The 25,087-nt window shown below is 41.1% G+C and overlaps 1 protein-coding gene across 1 annotated transcript in view; it reads right to left on the bottom strand.

The window, feature by feature from the left end:
* Nucleotides 1-390: 390 nt before the first annotated feature.
* TTYH3 (tweety family member 3) overlaps nt 391-25,087 on the bottom strand; it is a 241,389-nt gene continuing 216,692 nt past the window's right edge. Inside the window, exon 14 of the mRNA XM_078152926.1 lies at nt 391-476. Within this exon, the coding sequence (XP_078009052.1) occupies nt 414-476 (63 nt within the window). The 3' untranslated portion in view covers nt 391-413. The remainder of the gene's footprint in view (nt 477-25,087) is intronic.

The raw sequence follows: 25,087 nt of genomic DNA on the forward strand, positions 1-25,087 counted from the left end.
ACTATTACCTTAGACCCACTACCCAATTTTTGTTAGGCTTCTGTGGTGTGGTCAGTCATTTCTCTCAGACTTATAGTCAGAGATGCCTACCCACATCTCCCATCCTTCCAGAATCACAGAAGTTCCAGTTGGAAGGGGATCTCAGTAAGCCTCTCCTTCAGATCATGCACAAAACAAATTCCCACTATAAAATGGCTGTTGAAGCTCTACTTGAAGACCTCCAGGGAAAGGATCTCACCACCTCTCTGGCTGGTCATTCCACTTTGGGACAGCTGTAATTGTTAGAAAGTTTTTCCTGACATCAAGCCATAATTAGCTTCTTTGCCACTGCCACCCATTGCCTTCCAGGCTAGATGATATAGTGGATAGAGCACTGAGCCTGAAGTTAGGGAGATCTGAGTTCAAATCCAGCCTTAGATACTTACGAAGCTGTATGATCCTGGGCAGGTCACTTCTGTTTTCTTCAGTTTCCTTAACTGTAAAATGGAGATAATCAAATGAGATAATATTTATTTAAAAAGACTTAGCAGAATGCCTGGCACATAGTAGGTGCTATATAAATGTTTATTCCCTTCCTCTTCCCCTTTTGGGATCAAACAGAACAAGGACAATCCCTCCTCTAAATGATAACCCTTTAATCCCTTCACTGTCCTGGCTGCCCTCCTCCTGACACTCTCCCGATGGTCATCAATATCTTTTTCTAAACCGTGATGCCCCTAGCTGAACACAACATTGTAGAGATCCAACAAGATCGTAAAGCAGTGGCCCCATCACTTCCGTCTTGGAAGATTTGCCTTTCTGAATACAGCCTCGAGATTGGGTTAGCTTCTAGGGCTGCCATATCACTGTGGATTTAATGAGCTTGCCGTTCACTAAAGCTCCCAGATCTTTTTCAAGATCACTGTTGTCTAACCACGCTTCCCCCATCTTGTACTGGTGAAATCAATTTTTTGTACCCAAGTAAGTACAAGATTTGCATTGATTTCCATTAAATTTCATCCTATTAGATTCAGCTCAGTGCTTTAACCCATCAAAGTCCTTTTGGATCATGATTCTTCTTTCTACCTCGTTCTTTACCAAGAATGGTCCAGAGGACTGGTCTCCTGGTGGGCAACTACATCTTAGGCACAAAGAGGAGGAAAAGCAAGGGGCAGGGGCTTGCAGAGAAAATGATCTAATTCTTTAAAAAAAAAAAAAGCCGGGGGGGGGGGGGAAGGCAGTGGATAGAACACCAGCTCTTATCTGGCCTCAGACACTTACTAGCTGTGTGACGCTGGGCACCTAACCTAGATTGCCTCCCCCCACCCACTGAAAAAAAAGTTCCCAGAACTAGGCCTAGGATACATCAAATCAGGCCCCTTGGATTCAAGCTAGGTTGTGACATAATTAGGAAAGCAGCCAACCAGATTTGGGCTTCTACTGCCTGGTGCTGAGTAAGACTTAAGTGAATTAAAAAAATAAATGAATTGATGATGTATTGAAAAGAATTTTTAAGTTCCTACTGTGTGCCAGGTTCTGTGCTAGGTGCTAAGATTACAAATCCCAAAGTGAGACTCTTCCAGGGGAAAGACAATAAATCTTGGGAAGTGCTGACCATGGAAGGGGGTTTGGATTAATATTCCTCTACATTATAAATGGAGTCACCTTGAACTCTGAAAGATGAGCTTTAGCCTTAGGTAGCCTGGATTCAGATGGCTATCTCACTTCCCACCCATTTCCATTCCTTGAGTATCCATCCACCTTCCCCTTTCCATACTGTCTTTTCCTCATTAGAAGGTAAGTTCCTTAAAAACAATGACTGTCTTTCTTGACCATATTTACACATTGTGCCTGCACTGTGCCTGGCATGAGTGCTTGATAAATATTCTTATCATCTATTTATTTCAATTATCTTGGGGTTGTAATATTATGCACAGATAAGTAAATACAAAATACAGACAACAAATATAAAAATACAGGCAGGAAGAGGAGAGCCAGAACCACTTAGGTAGGGGGGTGGGGTGACATGGGGGTGTCAGAAAGGCTTAGGGAGCATTGGAGTTGATCCTCGAAGTAAGCTAGGAATTCCAAGAGGAGGAGGTAAGGCAGGAGAACATTCCAAGCATGGGAAAAGGCTGCTTACAAAGCTCTTTCCTCAGAACAGTGTCATATATCATAAGGACTTAATAAAAGTTTGTTGAATTTAAACGAATTGTATTAGGAACATATGAACATAAATTCAAAGCTACCAGGGACCTGTGAGAAGTCATTGAAAATACCCTTGTTTTACAGATGAGGACACTGAGGCTGGTACAGTTAACAATAGTCTGAATAGTTGAACCTAAGCCTCCAAATGCAGAGCTAGTGCTTTTGCATTAATTATCTCTAATTTACAGTGAAGGAGGAACTAGATTGTAACTTACCTATGGTTACACATACAGCTAGTCAATAAAAGAGTACAAATTTGAATTTAGATTTTCTGGCTCTAACAACAACATTTTTCTTCTCTTTTAGAACATTAAAATAACTCTGGGAGTGTAGGTGCTCTAAGTATTCCATTTCATAGATAAGCAAACTGAGGTTGACAGAGGCGATATGGGATGTCAGAGAGACAGAATTTGAACCCTGACCTCTCATTTCCAAGTTCTGTCCTCTATTCACTTTGCAACCAAGTATCTGAAGAGCTGCCCTGTGAAGAAAGGATTAGATTTGTTTGATTTAAAGCTTGAGGTCAGGATATTTCAGAGCTATCCAAAAGTGGAATGGGGTGCCTGGGAGGGTTGCTCCTCCATGGGGGTCTTCAAGCAGAATCTGGACAATCATTTGTGGGGTGTGCTGCAGGGGGAATTCCTTTCATGTAGAGCATAGACTAGGTGGCTGCTGAGTTCTCTCCTGACTCTTGAATTCTGTGATTCTTTGCCCATTCTATTTCACCATGCTACCTTATAAATTCTGCCTTCCCACCCACCCCTACCCCCTCATCAAAAGCACAAGTGTAGGCCTGTCCGTTCCTTGCTTGGCTCCTGCACTCCTCCCCTCTCCTCCCTCCCCAGGCCGCCCTGGTCTGACTTCTCTTGGGAATAAGCCCAAGCTGGAGTCAGGAGACCTGCGATCAGTGATGACTAACTACATGGCCCTGGGCAAGGACCACAACCTCACTGACCCTCGGTTTCCTCATCTGGAAAATGGGGCTAATAACTGCACTACCTCCTTCACACAGTTGTAAGAAAAGTACTTCGTAAACCTTAAAACCTATGTATGTATGAGTTGTTATTAAGCCTGTATGCTGCTGGCTGTTATTTATCTTTCATTCTAACATCAGGGAGGTGATGCCATGACATACAAGTGAATTGGATTGTAGTGAGGCAGGGCTGTGCAAAGTCACCAGCCTCACTTTCTCCTCCGGAGCCATCTGGGTCCTGTGGCCAGATGTAGACCAGGATGACTGGAAATGGCCTGGGATGTAGTTCGGAGGCCTATGCTAGGGTTGGGAGTGATACAAAGATCATATATGATTTCACCCCTCACAAAGCTTACACTCTAGTAGAGAGAGGACACACAAGCAAATAATTATAATATGAATACAACATAGGATAATAGATTTGGAGCTGGAAAGAATGTTAGATAGAGGACATCATGTCTATTCCCTTCCCATTTTTCAGATGAAGAAAGAACAGAGAAGTTAAGTGACTTGCCTATTGTCACCCAAAGGAGTGAAAGTTAACATGTTGAGTGCATCAGAGAGGTGCAAACCAAGAGTTGATGTGAGCTGGAGGTGAAAACGGCCACAGAGAAGGTGGAGGAACAGAAAAGGCTATATGGAGGAGTTACGCTTAAAAAGATGTAGAAGAATTCAGCAGATGGAAGCGGTGAGAAAGATAGCATTCCTAGCCATGAAAACCAGGAGGGGTTTCAACTATGTCCCACCAAAACAGTATGCTGGTAAACGTTTAACGAATGATCTCCAGACCCTCAAAAAGGTATGCATGGCATACTTTTAAGTTTAATCTGCCTTATTAACATTTCTCCATCAATTTCTTAAATCTAGACAATCAATGAGACAAATCAAGCCCTGATTTGTGGTGTTTGCCACTTTCCAAGGTATAAATGCTCTCCCTGAAAACATAATCATCAGCTCTGTGAGATGTCTACAGCTGGCTCCAGCAGATCCCTGCCTTTTACCCAGTATCAATGAATCAATCGATAAGCATTTATTAAGCACACAAGTATAAGTGGTTATAAAATATATGCAAAAGTGTTGGGGGGCAATTTGGGAAGGGGGAAGCCAGTAGCAACTGGGTGGCAGGGAAGATAAGGAAAGGCTTCATGCAGAAAGGGTCATTTGAGCTGAGATTTGAAGGAGTTTAGGGATTCTAAGAGGCAAAGATCAGGAGGAGTACATTCCAGGTAGAGGGGATGGCTAGTGAAAAGACAGAGATCAGAGAGAGAATATATTGTGGAAGAGTCAGTCAGTAACTTTCAGTGCCAGGGGCAGCTATGATGGAGGGTAGAGGTTGGAAAGGGATTGATTCCTTTGGACTTGTCATTATAGAATTATTTGATGTCAGAACTTGAGGGGATCTTAGCAGTCAGCTTTCCCGACTCCCTCATCTTACACTCTCCACTGAGGTGGAAAGAGAGGAAGCCGCCTGGCCAAAGTGCCACCATCAATTTAGTAGCAAAGACTAAAACTCACTATCTCCTATTCACTGTAACCCAAGGTCTGCCCCTTGGCAATACAGAATTTGAAACTGAATGAGATCTTGGAAAAGGCAGGGTGGAGCCATGGGAAAAATCCCTAGTTCCAAAGTCTGATGTTTCAGGTCAAAATCACATGTGATCTCGAGCAAGCCAAGAAGTATTTGCTAAGGCCCTACTGTGTGCTGGGTACTGTGGCACAGTAGAACTGGAAATTTGGCCACAAGGTGGGCCAAATTTGATATAGGGAATAAAACAATCAGAATGGTTTCCTCTTTCCCCAACCCTTAATCAAGAGGGTTAGGCACGGCTGGGGCTTGATAACTAGTCAGTCCCATTGAGGCAGAGGTGGAAAGGGTACCTTATGTTGATGACAAGGGGGTTCTTGAGCTTCAGTCTTGATATGCTAATTAGGCAACCTTAACATGGCAGGAAAGAAGTCAGCCGTGAAAAGGATGGGCTATTCTGGGCACCCCAGAGTAGCTGGGTTATAAGCAATGGTAATTCAAAGAATAGCAAAAATAGTTCCTACCCCCCTACCTGGAGAGACAATCAAACGACTATGTACAGATAAGATACAAACAGCATAAACTGGGGATCACCTCAGAGAGAAGGCATTAAGGGGGACCTGGAAGTTTCTTGCAAAAGTAAATTCCCTTCATTGAGCCTCAGTTTCCTCATTTGTAGAGAAGTAATAGGATCACAGGTTTAGAGGAAAGAAGAGCCCTCAGAGTCAACCTAGTCCAGCTCCATTATCTTTTAATTTTATTTTTTTACAGATACTTTTTTTCTTCTCTCTCTCTCACTGCCTCTCCAATAGACCTTTTTTTTAAACCTGCACAATACATAGTCCAGCAAAACAAATCCCCACACAGACCATGTCCAAATATGCATATCTCATTCTGGATTTCAAATCCATCACTTCTCTGGCAGGAGGTGGGTGGTGTGATTCATCTTCAGTCCTCTGGCCTCCATGGCTTATCATTGTATCAGAGCTCTAAAGTCTTTCAAAAGTTGTTTTTCTCTATAATTTTATCATCATCAGTTGTTCTCCTAGTTCTATTTCACTTCACTGCATCAGATCATCAGTCTTAGTTTCCTCTGACACTGCCTATTTTGTTATTTCTTGTGGCACGATAATATTCCATTACATTCATATATCAGGATTTGTGTAGCCACTCCCCAATAAATGGCACCCCTTTAATTTCCAGTTTGGGGCTATCATGACAAGAGATGCTACAAATATTTTGTACACATGTCAGTTCTACAGATGAGGCAACTGAGGCCTAGAGGTTAAATAACTTACTCAGTGTCATATGTATAATATAATAATATAACATAGTGAGCATTATTGAACCCCCAAAACCTCAAACTTCAGAGCTAGTGTTCTTTCCACTATGCTATATTCCTTTCAGCTTTAAAGCCCATAATCCGATGATCCACTCTTTTTATTGTTGTTGTTGGCTTCATTGTGATTTTTTATTTTATTTTTTAGAAATAATTTATTATTTTTTCCCAGTTACATGTAAAGACAATTTTTAACATTCATTTACAATTTTTTTGAGTTCCAAATTCGCTTTCTCCCTTCCTCACCTTCCACCTCTCCGAGACAGTAATCAATTTGATTTAGGTTAGACATGTTCAGTCATGCAAAATACATTACCATCCTATGATCTACTCTTGAACAATGTGTCCCTCTCCTGCTCTTTTAAGTTAACCAATGAACATTTATTAAGTGCCTACTGTGTGCCAGTCACTCTTAGCCTTCAAGGAGCTAACAGTCTAATGGGAGAATACAAAATGCAAACAATTATGCACAAACAAGCTATGGACAGGATAAACTGGAAATGATCAAGGGAGAGAAGGTACTCAGTTTAAGAGGGCTTGAGAAAGGCCACCTGTAGAAGGGGAGATGTTAGCGGGGAGGGAGAGCTTTCCAGGAACGGTGAATAGTCAGAGAAAATGCCCAGTGTAAGGAGACCTTCTGACAGGGACAGCAAGCAGGCTGGCGTCCCTGTCACAGGACTGAAGAGGACCTTACACCTTATAAGGTGCAAGAAGACTGGAAAGGTGTGGTGGGATGGGGTGCTGGTTGTAGATGGCTTTGAATGCCAAACAGAGGGTTTTATATTTGATCCTGGGATATGTATAGGGAGTCCCTGGAGTTGAGACTGGGAGTTTAGCTGATCACCCCAAACACCGTACTAAATCCTTGTTTGGATATGATTCAGACCTTCTGCCCCGGGCACTTAGCCCGTGATGGTGACCGTACTGGATGCCCGCTTAACAAGTCAAGGTCATTCATTGTACAAGGTTACCACAGCTGCTGCTTGAAAGCCGGAAGAAAAAGCCCCGCGTGCCCCTCCCTCCGCTCCCTCCTCTTGTGGGTGATAAAACACGGTGCCAGGGGCGGTTGCTTGCAGGGTTTCCGTTGGAGGAAGAGAATGCTTCAGAACATCTAGTCCTGCTGAAGATGTGGCCCTAGATAAGGCTACTGGTGGTGCCCGCTGACCTTTTCCCCTGCTGTGCGCGTGGGGGGAGGAAGCGGGAGGTGGAGGGGAGGGGAAAAGGTGGTGCTGGCTGCTGCTGCTGAGTGTGTCAGGCCAAGGGGGCAAGAAGGGGGAGCTGAGGCAGTGCCGTTCTGCCCCAATCCAAAACACTGGGCACTCTAATCACTCCACCCCAGTACCCTCATGCCCAGATTGCTCTCTGTCTGGTTCTGACACAGGAAAATTTCATTTCACACCTCAAGCCATACTCATTTCCTCCCAATGCAGCCCAAATGTGCAAAAGACTGCATGAAAAGAACAACTGTTGGTACGGAGGGTGGGCAAGGGAAGGAGATGCTGAGGGGGCCAGCTTTGTCAAGGGGAACCAGAACTCCAGAAGTGAAGACTGCGCCCTACCCTACTGGGTAGCTACTAGGGCAAATAACACTGGGAGCCCCCTCCCTAATGCTCTACCTTTCTAGGCTTATTATGCGTTATTTCCTTTCTCTCATTCTGGCTCCCCATTGCTTCTAGGGTCATATACAAACTCTTTTTGTATTTATGGCCTTTCATAATCTGCTTCCATCTTATTTTTCTGGACTTATCACTCTCCTTTATCCACTCAATGGTGGAGCCAAACTAGTTCCCAAAAGTAAGTTTATATCTCTCTGAGACATCATCTGTAAAATGAGGGGTTAGACTAGATGAAGGCAGCTGGGTAGCACAGTGTATAGAGTGCTGGGCTTGGAGTCAAGAAGACTTAAGTTCAAATCTGGCCTCAGACACTTACTATGTGTGTGATCCTGGGCAAGTCACTCAACCCTATTTGCCTCAGTTTCCTCATCTGTCAAATGAGCTGGAAAAGGAAATGGCAAGCCACTCTAGTATCTCTGCCAAGAAAACCCCAAATAGGATCACGAAGATTTGGACACAATTGAACAACAACAATTTTTATTGCTATCATTATTATCAGGGATAGGGTCTCTCTCAGATTCAGGCAGGACAAAAATACTGGCTGGAATTTAGAATATAGAGGCTCAATAGAATGTAGAATATATAGAATATAGAGGAGAAGACTGAAAAGGTAGAGACAAGGGGGCATGTAAGAATGCAATAAAATGAGTTCTCAAAGGTAAGAGCTGAGTTGTGGAGGGTGTTGAATGCCAGGATCAGGGATTTATTTTATTAGATAAACAATGACAAAGTTGTTGAGTAGATGATCAGCAAGATGATAGTGTTAAGATTACTTGGACAGTGAAGTGAAGGGATTGATTGGAGAGGGGGACAAACTGGAAACAGGAAGGCCAATTAGAAGACTAACATAATAATCCAGCCCTGATCCCAGGGATGCAGCAGGAAGATGTTGAAATGATCCTAGTGATGAGCAGGTGGAAACGAAGAGAAGAACCTCCATGTGGCTATCTCTGGGGTTTGGGATACAGCTCTGTGGGAACCATCAATATAGCCCAGGGCTTCCTAGAGGTCCTCTGGAGGCCACGTGGACCTGGGCATCAGCATGGGAGAGTAGAAAGGCCATATTTATTAGGAGGAAGGGAATTGGTCTCATGTACTCCCTGTGCAACCCTGGACAAGTTACTTCCAGAGCTTCATCAGTAAAATGATGGGGTTCCCTTCCAGTTCTGACATTTTGTGAGTCACATATTATTCACCTCCTCCTACTTCTTTTCACAGACCCCTGAAAAGACCTCACACAACCAACTCCTGCATCATTAGCTGTAATAACACCTTGCACTTGTACGGCTCTTTTAACTTTTCAAAGTGCTTTTACAATGATTATCTCATTTGATCCTCAACACCTCTATGAGGTAAGTCAGGAATTATTATCCCCATTTTATAGATGAGAAAAAGGAGGCTCAGAGATGTTGTATGACTTGTCCAATATCACACAGTTAATTAGTGACTGAGCAGGAATAGAACCCAGGTCTTTCATTTTTCAGTTTGAGGCTCTTTTGCTGGTATAAAAGCCCAAATTGTTAGGACGTAGAGGGCAGAGCCCATGTAGAATTTACTCTTCTTCAGGCATATAGGCTTATGTTTGTTATATATATATATATATATATATATATATATATATTATATATATATATATATATGATTGTGCATGTGTCTGCATGTGTGTGGGGAGGAACGTGATAGGATCTAAGGAGGCACCCTATTTGAGAACTATAGGAAAAACTGTAAAGCAGTTTGGCAGAAATCAGGCTTAGGTCAGTAATTCACACCATATACCACAATAACCTTCAGGTGAGTCACTGATGGAATATTAAAAAATCACATCACTGTTACCTCTTGATCTAGCTCAATCTTCATTGCCAATTACCTCCCAATGGTCCCTGGCTACTTCCTACCCTTAATCCTATCTAAACCCCATTCTACCTCCCAGTGACCTTCATCAAGATCCTCCCTAGATGCCTTTTCACAGTCACCCCAAATTACTTAGCCACTCCTAGATCCCTCCCACAGTCTTTCTGTATATAAGGTCCATCTTGTTTCCATTAAGGTACTCAGATTCTCTAAGAGTCTAGTGATGAGAAGAACAGAAGGAGATACCTTTCATAGCTACAGCTAAAGAATTGGACATTGAGGGAAGTGGACAAATAAATAACTGAATAATTCTTAACCAAATAAGGGTTAGAGGAGATTCAGAAAGAAAGTAGATAATTTACATAAAATTCAAACTTTTTTGAGTTAGTAAAATCAATACAGATACAATAAGGAGAGAAACCAGGTAGCCAGTGGCCCAGTGGATAAAGCACCAGGGCTGGATTCAGGAAGACCTGAATTCAAATCCAGATTCAGACACTTATTAGTTGCATAACCCTGGACAAGTCGCTTTGCCTCAGTTTCCTCATCTGTAAAATGGGGATAATAATAGCATCTATTCCCTCACCCCAGGGTTTTTGTGAAGCTCAAATGAGATAATTGTAAAGCACTTAGCATAGTCCTTGGCATATAGTAAGTGCTATGCAATTATTATTAAATGTCAAATGAGAAAAAAATCTTTGCATCAAATGTTGACAAAAGTCTAATATCCAAGATATATTGGGAATTGATATAAATATAAAAGACAAAGAATGATTCTCTTAATGGATAAGTGGTTGAAGCATTCAAACAAACTTCTCAAAAGCAGAATTGTAGCCTACTAATAAAGATATAAAAATATGCTCCAAATAATGAATTATAAGAGAAATATAAACTAAATCACCTCACACTCAACAGATTGACTAACATAAGAAAACAGTCAATGATAGAGAAACTATGGGAAGACACACACATGAACTCACAGTTAGTGAAGCTATGAATTGATCCCACTCATCTTAAAATATAACCTGAAGTTATGTGAGAAAATTTACATTTATATCCTTTGACCCAGTAGATTCTACTACTTGCTATATTCCCCAAGGTGATCAAGGACCTAAGAAGAGGTCTGTATACTGAAATATTCATGGTAGCATTTTTTTTTTGGTGGTAACTAAAAGCAGGAAATAAAGTTGGTGACTAGCAAGTAGGGGACAAATTGTGGTCTATTTTATAATGAAATATTATTGTGCAATAAGAAATTACGAATACAAAGAATTCAAATCAACAAGAAGATTCATATGAATTGATGCTAGATGAGATAAGCAAAAACTAGGAGAACGAAATACACACTATAATAATATAAATGAAAATTTTAAATGCTGTAAGAGAATTGAGCTCTGAGTGACTACAAAAACCAGTATTTGTCCTGGACAGCAGATACTAAAACATACTCCATCTTTTCAGCAGAGGAGCAGAAAACGAGAAGAACAGAATGTTTCATACATTGTCCATCCAATGTAGACCTTTGTAGCGCTTTTTTAATTAACTTTTTTTCTCATTTGCAAGAGGGGGTTTTCAAAAAAAATTTTTTTTAATTAAAAAAAGAAGGGGTTTTCAATTTGCAATGGGGACAAGGACTGGTATATTCGGAAATAACTGAAATAGAAAAACAAAAAACAACAGTAAAAGGTTTTTGAAGAATATTTTAGAAGATGCTTCTCAGGGCAGCTAGATGGCACAGTGGATAGAGCACCAGCCCTGAAGTCAGGAGGACCTGAGTTCAAATCCAGCCTCAGACCAAACACTTGACGTGTACTGGCTGTGTGACCCTGGGGAGGTCACTTAACCCCAAGTGCCTAAAAAGTAAAAAAACAAAACAAGAAGATGCTTTTCCCAAGAACGAAATACAGTACCAAACCTAGAAGGTTTTACTGCATGTGCACACACACACAAACACACTCATACACATATGTGTATACACATAGAATGCATGTATATCTATACATATGTATATAACACACATATATAAATTCCTGTTTTATTATATAGAGAATATATATTGTAATATACCTATTTTATAATATATAACTATATATCGCAAATATGTAATAATTGCTTTTATTGTGTATACATAGAGTATGTATGTAATATTCTATATTGTATACTATATATACACAAATATATAAATTTATAAACATAAATATTATATATACAAGTATATAAATTGCTCCTTTTATATAGAAAGTATATATAGTAACATATCTACATTGTTTTATACACAAATATAATCATACATACACACACACAGAGTAAAGGCAAGAATTTGTGTGTGGTAGAGGCAATAAGCTTGCCTCTTTGAATTGGCTTTTATTCTGCATTAAATTCATTTGCAAACCATTCCAGAGAGAATCTTGGAAATTTTAAACACTAAGTCAGATAGTTGCCTAGTTCAAAAGACTACTATTTAGCTCAAGATATGGAGTTCAAAGGAAAGAGCCTAGGGGCATTCTGTGCTTACAGGCAGCCCCCTAGGTTGGGTATAGTGTCTCATAGCTATGATTACAAGTCACTGTGGCTTTATGACAGAGAGGCTTTCTGGTCACTTCACCCTAACAGATGGGAGCTGAAATAGCCAAGAGGTGATTCTGATGAGATGAAAAACAGAATCTGATGGCAGAGAGAAGATTGGTGAACACATGCCCAGTGGGGCCATCCAGCAGAGATGACTTGCTCAGCAGTGACTCTAAAGTAAGTAGAATGATGCTCCCAGGGGAGTAGGGTACCCAATGGTGAAGAGGGATGGCCAAGCAGAGAAGAGGGGAAGGCGGCATGGCAACATCACCAGAGGATAACAGCAATGCTGAAGGCGTGAGTAATCTCTCCTCTCATGTGCTCCTCCACATCATGTACCCTGAACACGTGCTTGCTACATGTGTCCCACCAAAGTCCTTGTCACTGTCATGTGGCTCCATATCAGAACCAGACCTGGTTTTATCAATACTAAAGAAGATGCATTTACATATTAGCCTTATCTCCACACTCCTTATCTCTTAGAATACAGCCCAACTGGATTTCTGGCCATCTAGAACACTAGGCCTTGCCATCTACCTTATTGAGACAATATTTGCAAAGCACTTAGTACAGTGCCTGGCACACAGTAGGTACCCTATAAAGGCTAGCTAGTAGTAGTAATACGGTGGAACCCCAAGGACCACTAGGCTGTTTTTTTTTAAAAAAAATTTATTTTTTCCCCAATTACATGTTTTTTTTTAAATTTTGAAATCTAAATTCTCTTCCTCCTTCTTTCCCCTCCCTCCTCCCTGAGACAGCAAGCAGCTTTATATAGGTTATACATGCGCAGTCATGCAAAACCTATTTCCATAATAGTCATGTTCATTGGGCTTTTCCATCTGCCCTTCAACTAACCTCTCCTATATTTATGTATTATCTTGAGGCTGTTGTTGTTCAGTCATGTCTGACTCTTCGTGACCCCATTTGGAGTTCCCTTGGCAGAGATACTAGAGTGGTTTGCCATATCCTCTTCAGCTCATTTTACAGATGAGGAAACTGAGGCAAACAGGTTGAAGTGACTTGCCCAGGGTCACATGACTAGTTAGTGTTGGAGTCCAGATATGGACTCGGACAGGCCCAAGGCTCTACCCAACTGTGCCACCTACCTGTTCCTATCTTGTATTAGAATGGAAATTCCTTGGGAGCAAGGACTGCTACTTTTTTTACTATGGTATTTCATTAGATACCTTTATGTTAAATTACTCGTGTCCTCTGATTAATAAAAGTAAACATATCTGTGGCAGTTTATGAGCTATGGTTTTGAATATAGACCCCAGATTACTTTGAAGTTAAGGTAGGGCTCCAAATATGAGAGAGGGGTGCCCCAGGTGCTATGAATAGGTTTTAGGATGAAGAAATTTCCCTATTGTAGTTGAAACTCAAAGCAGTTTGTCCCATCCTCTCCCCTCTCCCGCCCCCCATTTCCATTAACCATGGAACTTTCCCCTTATCCTTCTCTTATTTTCCTTCTTCTTGAAACTAATTTGTTCTTTTCATTTTTGTCGGGGGAGAGAGGCAATTGGGGTTAATCTTTTCATTCTTAGAAACTTAAAAATGAATCAACTTAAAGCCCAGTACACATTGAAATTAATCTGGGAAGTGAGAGTACAAAACTTCAATGGTGTAGTTATTAGCCCTTGAAAGCCAATAAAATGATACCCAGGGGCAGTGATGATATCTTATTCTGCCTCTAATCCAGTCTAATTCAAAAAGCTTTTATTAGTCACCTCCTATGTTCCAGACATTGGTCTGGTACGGTGGTCAGTACCAGACCTTCATAAAGTTCTTGGATGCTTCTAACCTTTAACCATTTAGATGGTAGGTAAAATAGAAACAATTTGTAAACTATATTTTAAAGGCATATTTTTTAATGACGAAACATTAAACAACCACTTCATAGAGTCAGCTGGGTGACTTAGTGGATAGTATGCCAGGCTTGAAGTTAGGAAGACTCATCTTTGTGAATTCAAATCCAGCCTCTGACACTTAACTAGCTGTGTGACCCCGGGCAAGTCGCTTAACCCCATTTGCCTCAGTTTCCTCATCTGTAAAATGGGCTGGAGAAGGAAATGGCAAACCACTCCGGTATCTTTGCCAAGAAAACCTCACGTGGAGTGTCAGACATGATTGAAGAATGACAGAACAACAATAAACAAGCACTACATACAGCTAGACACAGTGTGGGTCTTATTTTAGATGCTGAGATGAGAAAAAAATTACTTGACTTCTCTAGTTTTGGGTTTGTTTGTTTGTTTGACTGGACCTGCGATTTGATCAGTGAAGACAACTCCCAGTGAGGAGCTTCCTCTACCAAGACAGATGCCACTGCTTTTAATCTGCAGCTTATACTCTTAGAGTTGCCTAGAGGACCTTGAGAGGTTAAACGACTTATTAGAGACATAGAGTAGATATCAGAGGTAGGACCTGAACAAAAATCTTCCTGACTCCTAGACCAGCTCTCCACCACACTGCCTGTACTCTAAATAACAAGATAAATATGGTAGCTGAATTGAAGTCTATTAGGAGCTAAGATGAAAAATTGTTTTTCCTTTAAATGTAATCCATAGATTGATTCTATCATCCCTAATAACCTGTAATGAAGGTTTTAGTCTTTTTTTTTTCTTTGGGTTGGGCAATGGGGGTTAAGTGACTTGCCCAGGGTCACACAGCTAGTAAATGTTATGTGTCTGAGGCCAGATTTGAACTCAGGTGCTCCTGAATCCAGGGCTGGTGCTCTATCTACTGCACCACCTAGCTGCCCCATAAGAGTTTTAGTATTAAAAAATACAATATAATTAAAATAAAGTTTGGAATAAAAAGATCATTGTGTTCCTTGGTTCAGATCCTGGCTCTGTAGATTTTTAGGGTATTTAAAACTCTCTGGGACTCAGTTTCCTCATGAGGAACATAGATTAGAAGGCCTCTTAGGTCCCTTGTCTAGATGGATAGCTAGCTAGCTAGATAAACAGATAGACAGGTGGATAGATATGAATAAGGGTAGCATGGATAGGTATGATTTGAGATTTAGTCAATCTCTGTTGAGAGTGGAAGAAGGACCCAGCTGGCACTATTGGCAGGGAAGAGGACTGAATAAATCAAGGACCACTAAGGTTAAATGATTGCTCCTCCAGTATCCAAGAAGGGTGTTGGGCTAGAATTATACTTATGTGCCACCCCTCAAATACCTCTAGTATATAGGCACGATAGATTCAGAATGAGAACCATTTCCCTGATTGCTCTAAACGAAGAGGGTAACCCTTAGTTCATATTCACCAGCTCAGCTCCTTCCAGCCAAACAGTTGTTACACAAAAGATTATCACAGATAGTGAACAGGGAGTTATCCTGTTTATCCAAGCAAAACATCACATAGAAATCAGAGCAGTTAGACTACACCAAAAAATACACAAGAGTTTGAGTTCTTCAGCTGAGAGTGAGAATGATCTCACCTAGGGGAAATCCATTCTCACCGGTCTCTAAATTTGCAAGCTCTGGAAATCATGGACATGATGGGGCCAACTTTCCATACATGTCTATGGCTTTGAGGATTCTCGCCTGCCATTCAAGAGTCTGTGCCTCTTCTCTCTCTCTCTCTCTCCTCTCTGTCTCTGTCTCTGTCACTTTCTGTGTGTCTCTGCTTCTCTATCTCTATCTCTTTTTTTACTCTCTCTCCCCAAGCTGCCTCTCCTTGAGATCTTCTCTTGAAATATGTCCCTAACCTACTGAAGTAAGTCTCTCTTGGCAGATATGCAGAATCTCTCTCAGCCATGGCAGTCATCTCTTTTCATATAAGCAGTGTAGATCACAGGGCTGTATTTCAGGAAGGCTACCCCAGACTTGAATAGAAACAGGATTATATTTGTAACAGTCAGCTGGTGTTAAGGTGGTGCTTATGGCCTGAAGGGAGGAGTGGGGAAGGAAAGAAGCTGCCGGGCATATGTCAAAACGAAACCATGATCTTATTAGCACCATGCACCAAACAATAAAGCAGAGGGGTGTTCACGGAGAAAGGAAAAAATGAATAAAAGTTGTTGTTGTTGTTTTGGTCCTTCATTTTTTTGAAGAGGACCAATGACATGCTGGGTGATGTCTTGACTTGCCAATGAATTGGATTTAAGTGAGGCAGAGCTGCACAAAGTCATCAGCCTCACTCTCTTCCAGAGTCATCAAAGTCCAGTGGACAGTACTGGCCGTGGCCTGGGATGCAGTGGATGACCTTGGAGTTTTCGATGTCTGACCGAGCTCTAAGCTTTCCACAGTGCCTGCTTCAGCAGCCTTCATGGCTTTTGGAACAACTTGTTTTCATCCATCCATTCCACCAGGGAGGAAGTCTTCGGGGTCCTCGGGGTAGATATCCCCATCAGTCACCTACCAGATTGATGCCTGTCAGTTACCCTCAACCTGGTTTAGTCCATTTGCCCAGATGGTTTCACTAGGGTGTGGCCACTTGGAAAGCCTTCCTTTTACCCCAGTAGTTCCTAACCTAGTCTCTATAAACTTGTTTTTTGTTTTTGTTTTTTAATATAGAAAATATTTTGATAACTATATTTCAACAGAATTAATTTCCTCTGTAATCCTGCGTATCTTATTTTATGCTTTTAAAAACATTAATCTGAGAAAGAATGTGTAGGCTTCACCAGGCTGCCAAAGGGGTGAAAAAAAATCCATGCTCTACATGATGACCATATAAAGGAAAACAACATTGGAGGGGAGAGGAGAGGGAGAGAAAATAAAGAAATGTTTGCTGATTGAAAAGAAAGTTTAATTTTAAGAAGACACGGATTTGACTCCATTGACACTGCGGAAGCACATAGCACTAAGATATAAGCTGTGTTATAAAAAATTAAAAATTAATGTTAGAAAAGGGCTTTTTTGGTCTGATAGTCTTAATCCCCTTTGACTCCCTAGAATCTGGGACCGTATGAAGATAGAGAGTGTATTTCATATCTAGATAAGATGTGTGCTTAGTCCCCCTAAGAGATCAGAAGCAGGGATTAGATAGAGGAAACTTCCCTTTGTTAACCAAAGGAAGAACTTCTAGTTGCTCTTAAGCTATGCTTAGCTGAGAGAGTTGACCTTTTGCCTACTTTGAACCTGACTGAAAATGGGAACTTTTAGATTTTGGGGAAGGCCTATCTCCAAGGGTGGGCCTCCAACATTGATGTCATTATTGTTCTATTTGGTTAATTTAAACATAAAAAACTAAACTGAAACAATGTATCTTCATTTTTTCTTTGCTGTATAATTCTGCCTTCTGTTTCACAATTACTTTGAAATCCGTGTCAGAAGTTGCTTAGAAGAAAGGGAATTCCAGTTAGCAAATGAATTCTGCCAGTCTGAATGTCTTTCCAAGCAGAAATGTTTGTGTACTAATAAATTATCTCAGACAGATTCAGAATAAAAAGCAAGGTATAAATTCCTTTCTTTTATAACACCAAATTAGCTTTGCTCTGTTGCATAGCTAAATTTCACTTCTATCTCTGGTCTGTCTCACAAATACTGACTATTAGTCACAGGGATGGAAGGATGACCAGCTAAATAAACCCCACCAACAACTCCGAATGGAACAGTTAAGTGGAACAGTGGACAGAGCGTTAGGCCAGGAGTCAGGAAGACCTGAGTTCAAATTTGAGCTGACACTTACTAGCTGTGTGACCCTGGGCAAGTCACTTCACCTTGTTTCCCTCAGTTTCCTCATCTGTAAAATGAGCTGGAGAAGGAAATGGCAAACTACTCCAGTATCTGTGCCAAGAAAACCACAAATGGGGTCATAGAGTCAGACACTACTGAAAAACTATTCCACAATACTACTCCAAAAATGAATGCATTCATGTTTTTCTCGAATTCAACTTTATCCAGCTAAACAAACATTTATTAATCACCTGTTACATTCAGAGCATTGTACTAGGTATAAAGGACAATGAGAAAGAAAACTTACATTCTTTTAGACTAATTTTTTTTAATGAACAAAAATCTATTTTTCCCTCTCTCCCATCTCCTCCCCCATGGAGGGGAAATAAAGGAAAACAATTCTCTTGTAACAAATATGCATCATCAAGAAAGACAAATTCCTTCACTGGCCACGTCCAAAAATGAATATCTCATTCTGCATCATAAATCCATCACCAATCTGTTAGGAGATGGGTAGCGTCAGTCATCATCAGTCCTCTGGAATCAGGGTTGGTCACTACATTGTTCAAGGTTCTTAAGTTGTTCAAAGTTGTTTGTCTTTATGATTTTTTATTGTATATGTTGTTCTCCTGGTTCCATTCGCTTCTCTCTGAATCATTCATACAAGTCTCTAATTTCTCTAAAACTATATCCTTCACCATTCTATACAGCACAATCATATTCTCTTACATTAATATAATTAGTTTAGGTATCCTTCAATTGAGAGACCCCCCTTTGGTTTCAAGTTCTTTGCCCCTTCAAAAAGAACTGCTATAGTTTGCTATTTTTTCTTTAATCAAAGGACTTCCATTCTCCTGGATGAGTGGGGACATATATAGAGAGCAGTATATAGAGTATATATGAGATATATGAGATATATATATAAAACAGTATATATGAGGTAATTTGAAGAAACAAAAAAAAAACCTAACAGATGGGGGGGGTGTCTAGGAATGCTCCATAGAGGAAGTACCTGATATGGATCTTAAAGGATGATGAAGACTGTAAGATGAGGAAGGAATGCCCTATTAGCACAGGGGAGATAGCTTGTGTGGATACCTACGAAGTCAGACTAGAGGGTCATTTAACATAAGGGTTTCATTTGAATTTAGAACATAGAATACTTGAAGGCAAATAATATGAAATCAGGCTAGAAAAGTCAACGGGAACCAGGCTGTGGAATTTGCATGTTCTCCTTGAGGGACTAGGGAACCAACGAATAATTTTGAGCAGGGATTTGCATGGTCATAACGATACCTTAGGAATATAATTTTGTCAGTTGTGCAGAAGATGTATTAGAGAGGGGAGTGGCAGGAAGGAGGGAGAGCAATTAGGAGGCTCTTGCCATGGTCCAGGAGAAAGATGATCAGGATGTAAACTATGGTAGTGGCCAAGGGAGTAAACAGATAGAGACAGAGCTGAGATGGTGTGGAAGTAACACCACAGGACTTAGCAAATGGTTGGTTATCAGGAATGAAGGGGAAGGGAGAGTCAAGGCTGCTAGTATGAGTGGCTATGGCAGCTAGGTATTGTAGTGGAAAGAGAGATGGACTTGGACTCAATTCTCTCAGCCTCAGTTTCCTCATTTGTAAAATAGCAATAATAATAGCTATAGCTATAACATAACTTTAAATCAATCAATCAGTCTATCTATCTATCTGTCTGTCTGTCTGTCTAAATGTTAGTTACCTGGCTAACTATAAGAGATGGTTATCCCTTCAGAAAACAGGGAAAGAGAGGTGTTCTACCAGCTGCTTTCACAGTGGCCTAGGTCCAGGAAATGTTATCAGGTTGTTTGAGAAACATTACTTTGATCATGGATTCTCCTGATTAAACACTGCTGGCCTCTAAAATATTTAATAAGGCACTCCCACAATTATTATCCCATTGGATCCTCCTAACAGTGCTGTGAAGCAGGTAAGGCACGGATAGAATCTTAAAGGTGGAAGAGACCCCAGATGTTATTAGAGCACAGATTTAGAGCTAGAAGGGGCCCTAGAGGTCCAATCTCCTCATTTTTTAAAATTCTTTAAATTAAAAAAAATTTTTTTACAATCTCCTCATTTTACAGATGAAGAAACTGAGGGTCAGAGTGGTTAGGTGATTTGCACAAGGTCACAGAGGTAGTAGTAGGTGGCAGAAATGGGATTTGAATGCAGGTCCTTAACTCCAAATCCAGCATTATTTTGACAGTCCTATGCATGAAGCATGAATCCCCTCCAGAGTATTTCCCCAAGAACAGTCCTTACACCTCTCCAACCCACTTCCCAAACTAGGAGAGGCCCACAGACTTGCTGGAGATGATGGTTCTATGATCCTCGATGTGATACCTTTCACTAGGACTCAAATGACTATCTCCTGCCCTAATCTGGGCCTATCTCTTTACTCATCTTTAATAATGGTTATCCAGTTTCTTGAGCAGCTAGGTAGTACAGTGGATAGAGCGCTAGGCCTGGAGTCAGGGAGACTCATCTTCCGGAGTTCAAATCTGCCCTCAGACACTTACTAGCCGTGTGACCCTGGGCAAGTCACTTAACACTGTTTGCCTCAATTTCTCATCTGTAAGTGGGTTGAAGAAGGAAATGGCAAACCACTCCAGTATCTTTGCCAAGAAAACTCCAAATAGGGTCACAAAGAGTCAGACAGGACTGAAAAACAATTGAACAAAAATAACATCCAGCTGCTATTTGACGGCCGGAAACTCACTACCTATCAAAGCAGCCCGTTCCATTTTTGAACAGTTCTAAATAACAGAAAAATTTTCTTCAAACTGAGCTGAAATTTCTCTCTCTGAAATTCCTACCCATTGCTCCATGTCCTACCCTCTGGCACTAAGCAAAATCAGCTTAAAGGTCCTTCCATTAGATAGCCCTCCAAATATTTGAAGACAGGAGTCCTTCCCCTCAGCACACCCAGAGATTCTCTAAGTCTACTGTCTTCAGGCTGAACATCTTCAGTTCTTTCACCAAGAGACTCTAAGCATGTCATCTTTACGGCAGCCATTGGATCTATCAGGTAGGTAATTCTGTCAAATAAAGAAAAAGACTTTGTCATGACTTTCTAAAAAATTCAGTCATGACTTGTTTTTAGTAAACTCATACTGGCTCCTGGTCATTACTGCTCCCCTTTTTAAGTGCTCACATTAGTTGAACCAGGGCCGTCTCCAGTTGTCTTGATCTATATCGGGACCCAGATGCCTCTGGAGGAGAAAGCGAGGCTGTTGCCTTTGTATAGCCCTGCCTCACTTGAATTCAATTCACTTGCAAATCATGGCATCACCTCCCTGCTGTCAGGGTCCTCTTTGAGAATGAAGGACAAAGAACAACTCACCTTAGTCCACTTAACAAATTAGAAAACTGGGGCCTAGGAAGGTTATGTGACTTTCTAGGGGCTAGAATATGATTTTCCAGTTATTTTCTAGCTCTTACATGCTATGATTTAACATAGTAAATTATTGTCATAGTGGGATTAGAACCCAGGTCTCATGCATAGCAGTTCATTGCTCTTTCCATAGGGAGATGTCCCTAAACAGCTTCTAATTTCCTGCATCCTTGTTTTTCGGGAATGCCTCCCTTTGGACAACTCCTCTGAGACTCAGCTGTTATTGTCTCCAGGGTTTCTTCTCTCTACCTTTCTACTGAATCTGAGCTAAGTTTTCCCTGGTTCCTAAATTAAGCAAATGCCAGGAAGAGGGCTGACTGTAGAAGTGGGGGACAGAACTCCAAATTCTCCCCTCCATGTCATGAACACTTGGAGTTAGGAAGACCTAAGTTCAAATACTACCTCTCACATTTGCTGTGTGACTCTATGTAAGTCCTTACAGAGAATACTCTGTCAAAAAACAAGCAAACAAAGAAACAAAAGGGGCAGCTAGGCGGCACAGTGGATAGAGCACCGGCCCTGGATTCAGGAGGACCTGAGTTCAAATACAGCCTCAGACACATAACACTTACTAGCTGTGTGACCTTGGCCAAGTCACTTAACCCCATTGCCTAAAACAACAAAAAACAAACAAACAAAAAAACCAAACAGAGAATACTCTGTGCCTCAGTTTCCTCACATGCAAAAAAAGGGGGTTGAACTCAATGGTCTCTAAGGTTCTTCCCAGCTCTAAATATATGGTTTTATAAATAAACTTTTTAACCTGGATCAATGATTTTATTGGTATAGGGAACTAACTCCCAGTGAAAGGATTCCCTCTACCAGTGCAGATACATGGAACTGCTCTGTATTTACAACATAAGAGAACAGCATGAAGCACTGAAAAGTTAAGTGATTACATAGATAGGATGTACCAGAAACAGAGGACTTGACCTCTAGGCTAACTCTCCATCACGCCATATTGCTTAGCACTCACATTTGATAAACCAAAAGTCAACAAGTCAACTCAACATTTTATAAAGCTCCTACTCTTCCAGTACGTGGGAAATCTTTGTTTTTTCTAGCTTAGTCTTTCTTTGATCAATAAGAAGTCTCCTACTCTAGTCTCCTACCACTTTATTCCTGCCTTGCCCCTTTTCTGGAATATCCTTTATTTGGATCCCCTAGACCTAGAAGTTTCCAAGCCAGAGGCTTCCACTTTCCCACCTGATGGGTGCCTGACAGTGACCTCGGGGTGGGAACCCAATCAGACCTACTTGAGGTGGATAAGTGGGATGCCCTCATCCTGGATCTGCCCTGACATCCCCAAAGCATGGACCTAGGAGTCCCAGTCAGAGCTTGGTGCTGTCAAGAGCTAAATCTTGGCCTCTCACTAGACCAGGAATTCTTTTTTTTTTTAACTTTTCTATTTATTTATTTTTTTTAAAATTTATTTTGATGTATCAACAATCAATTCCATAATCTTTTGAGTTTTAAATTTTTCTCCCCCTCCCTCCCCACCTCCCTCCCCAAGATGGCTCACAATCTGATATAGGCTATACATATACATTGCTATTAAACATATTTTCACATTAGTGATGTTGTAAGTAAGAATTAGAACCAATAGGAGGAACCACAAGAAATAGAAAACAAAACAAAACAGAAGAAAAAAAATAGCGAATAGTATGCTTCAATCTGCATTCAAACTCCATAGTTCTTTCTTTGGATGTGGTTAGCATTTTTCCATCATGTGACCTTTGGAGATGTCTTAGATCCTTGTATTACTGAGAAGGGTTAAGTCTATCAATATTAGTCATCACACAACATGGCTGTTACTGTGTACAACGTTCTCCTGGTTCTGCTCACTTCACTCAGCATCAGACCAAACGAGTCTTTCCAGATTTTTCTGAAGTCAGCCTGTTCATCATTTCTTATAGCACAATAGTATTTCATTACATTCATATACCACAACTTGTTCAGCCATTCCCCAGTTGATGGGCATCCTTTCAATTTCTAATTCTTTGCCACCACAAAAAGAGCTGCTATAAATATTTTTGTACATGTGGGTCCTTTTCCCATTTGTATGATCTCTTTGGGATATAGCCCTAGAAGTGCTATTGCTGGGTCAAAGGGTATGCACATTTTTATAGCCCTTTGGGCATAGTTCCAAATTGCTCTCCAAAATGGTTGGATCATTTCACAACTCCACCAACAATGCATTAGCATTCCAATTTTCCCACATCTTCTCCAACATTTGTCATTTTCCTGTTTTGTCATGTTGGCCAATCTGATAGGTGTGAGGTAGTAACTCAGAGTTGTTTTCATTTGCATTTCTCTAATCAATAGTGATTTAGAGCATTTTTTCATATGACTATAGATGGCTTTAATTTCTTCATTTGAAGGACTGGGAATTCTTAATGTGGGGTCCACAGACCCCCAAAGGATTCATGGATAGTTTTCAGGGGGTCTGTGAATGTGGATGCGAAAAAAAATTGCCTCTTGATTTTCATTAACCTTTGGTTTCTTTTGAAATCCCATTCATTTTATGCATCTAAAAGCATTTTGATATGGGGTTCATAGACTTTACCAGACTGCCAAAGGAATCCATAACACAAAAAATATTAAGAACATGAGCACTGAACCATCATCTGCTTCCTCTTCCTTGCCCTGATTGAGAGCCTGCCTATGTATGAGATTCTCTGGCTTTCTTCCTTCCCTTATCACTGGAGGTGTTAGTCCCAGGCCTATTGGGAAAGAGTTATGTTCTCTTCCAGCTAGGAGGTATTAGTCTTGGCCCCTGTATGAAGGGAAGGTCGGTGCTTTTCACAAGTACCTCATCCTTCTTTCTTAATCAGGGGCACTTGGGTGCCCCTGATCAAGCCCCACAGCCTTTGCTTCTAAGGTTTCCCATCAACACCCCAAATGAAAGGACATATTGCCTTCAGCACTGACCATCTTGTCTGATTCTTCTGGGAAACCCCTTTAGATGCAGCCACTAATCCTGTCATCCCTCATTTCTTTGTGTCTCAGAAAGACTGTCCTTTTGTCCTTCCTACCCTTGTCTTGGCTGGTACCAGGGCCAAGGTTTTCATAGGATCGTAGATCATAGATGTAAAACTGGAGCCAGACTTAGAGGCCATCAGATTAAACCCTCTCATTTTACAAATGAGGAAACTGAGGCATAGGAAAGTTAAATGACTTGGCTAGAGTCACCCTACTAGTAAATGTCTAAGGCAGAATTCAAACAGATCTTCCAGTCCCCAAGCCAGCATCCTATCCTCTACATCACAATGTCTCTAACTGGGGAACCTCTGCTTAGCTTGTACATGTCTCTGTCCCGGCAAGTTTAGTCACACATGGCTGTTCTCTCCCAGGCCAGAGCACTCTGGGCCTCTCACATGAAGTGAACGAATCACCATGGAGACACTCCCCCAGCCCATGCCCTGGGACAAGTCAGGGAGCCCGAAGGGGGTGGGGTGCAGGACTTTCTTCTCTCTGTTTTCCTTTGTAACTTATTATCTAGGGACAAACTATGTAAAAGAACTATCAGTGTGTTAAAATGACAGGGACTAGATTCACTAGAGGAAAGGGGGGTGGTGGGGGGCAGAGTAGCAACTGGGCAACTAGATGGTGCAGTGGATAGAGTACTGGGCTTGAAACCAGAATGACTCTTCTTCCTGAGTTCAAATCTGGCCTCAGACACTTCCTAGCTGTGTGTCCCTGTTTGCCTCAGTTTCCTCATCTGTAAAATGAGCTAGAGAAGGAAATGGCAAACCACTCTAATATCTCTGCCAAGGAAACCCCAAATGGGGTCATGAAGTCAGACATGACTAAAATGACTGACCAACAGAGTAGCAGCTGAATGATGAAGTAAGGCATAGCAAAAAGATAATCAACCTCAGAATCAGAGCACCTGGGTTCAGGTCCTGACTCTGATACATACTAGCTGTATGCCTCCAGCAAGTTACTTAACCGATCTCTACTTCAGTTTTCTCCCCTG

The sequence above is a fragment of the Phascolarctos cinereus genome, unplaced genomic scaffold (genome assembly GCF_003287225.1).
Source record: "Phascolarctos cinereus isolate Bilbo 61053 unplaced genomic scaffold, phaCin_HiC Scaffold_4;HRSCAF=312, whole genome shotgun sequence".
Lineage (NCBI taxonomy): Eukaryota > Metazoa > Chordata > Mammalia > Diprotodontia > Phascolarctidae > Phascolarctos > Phascolarctos cinereus.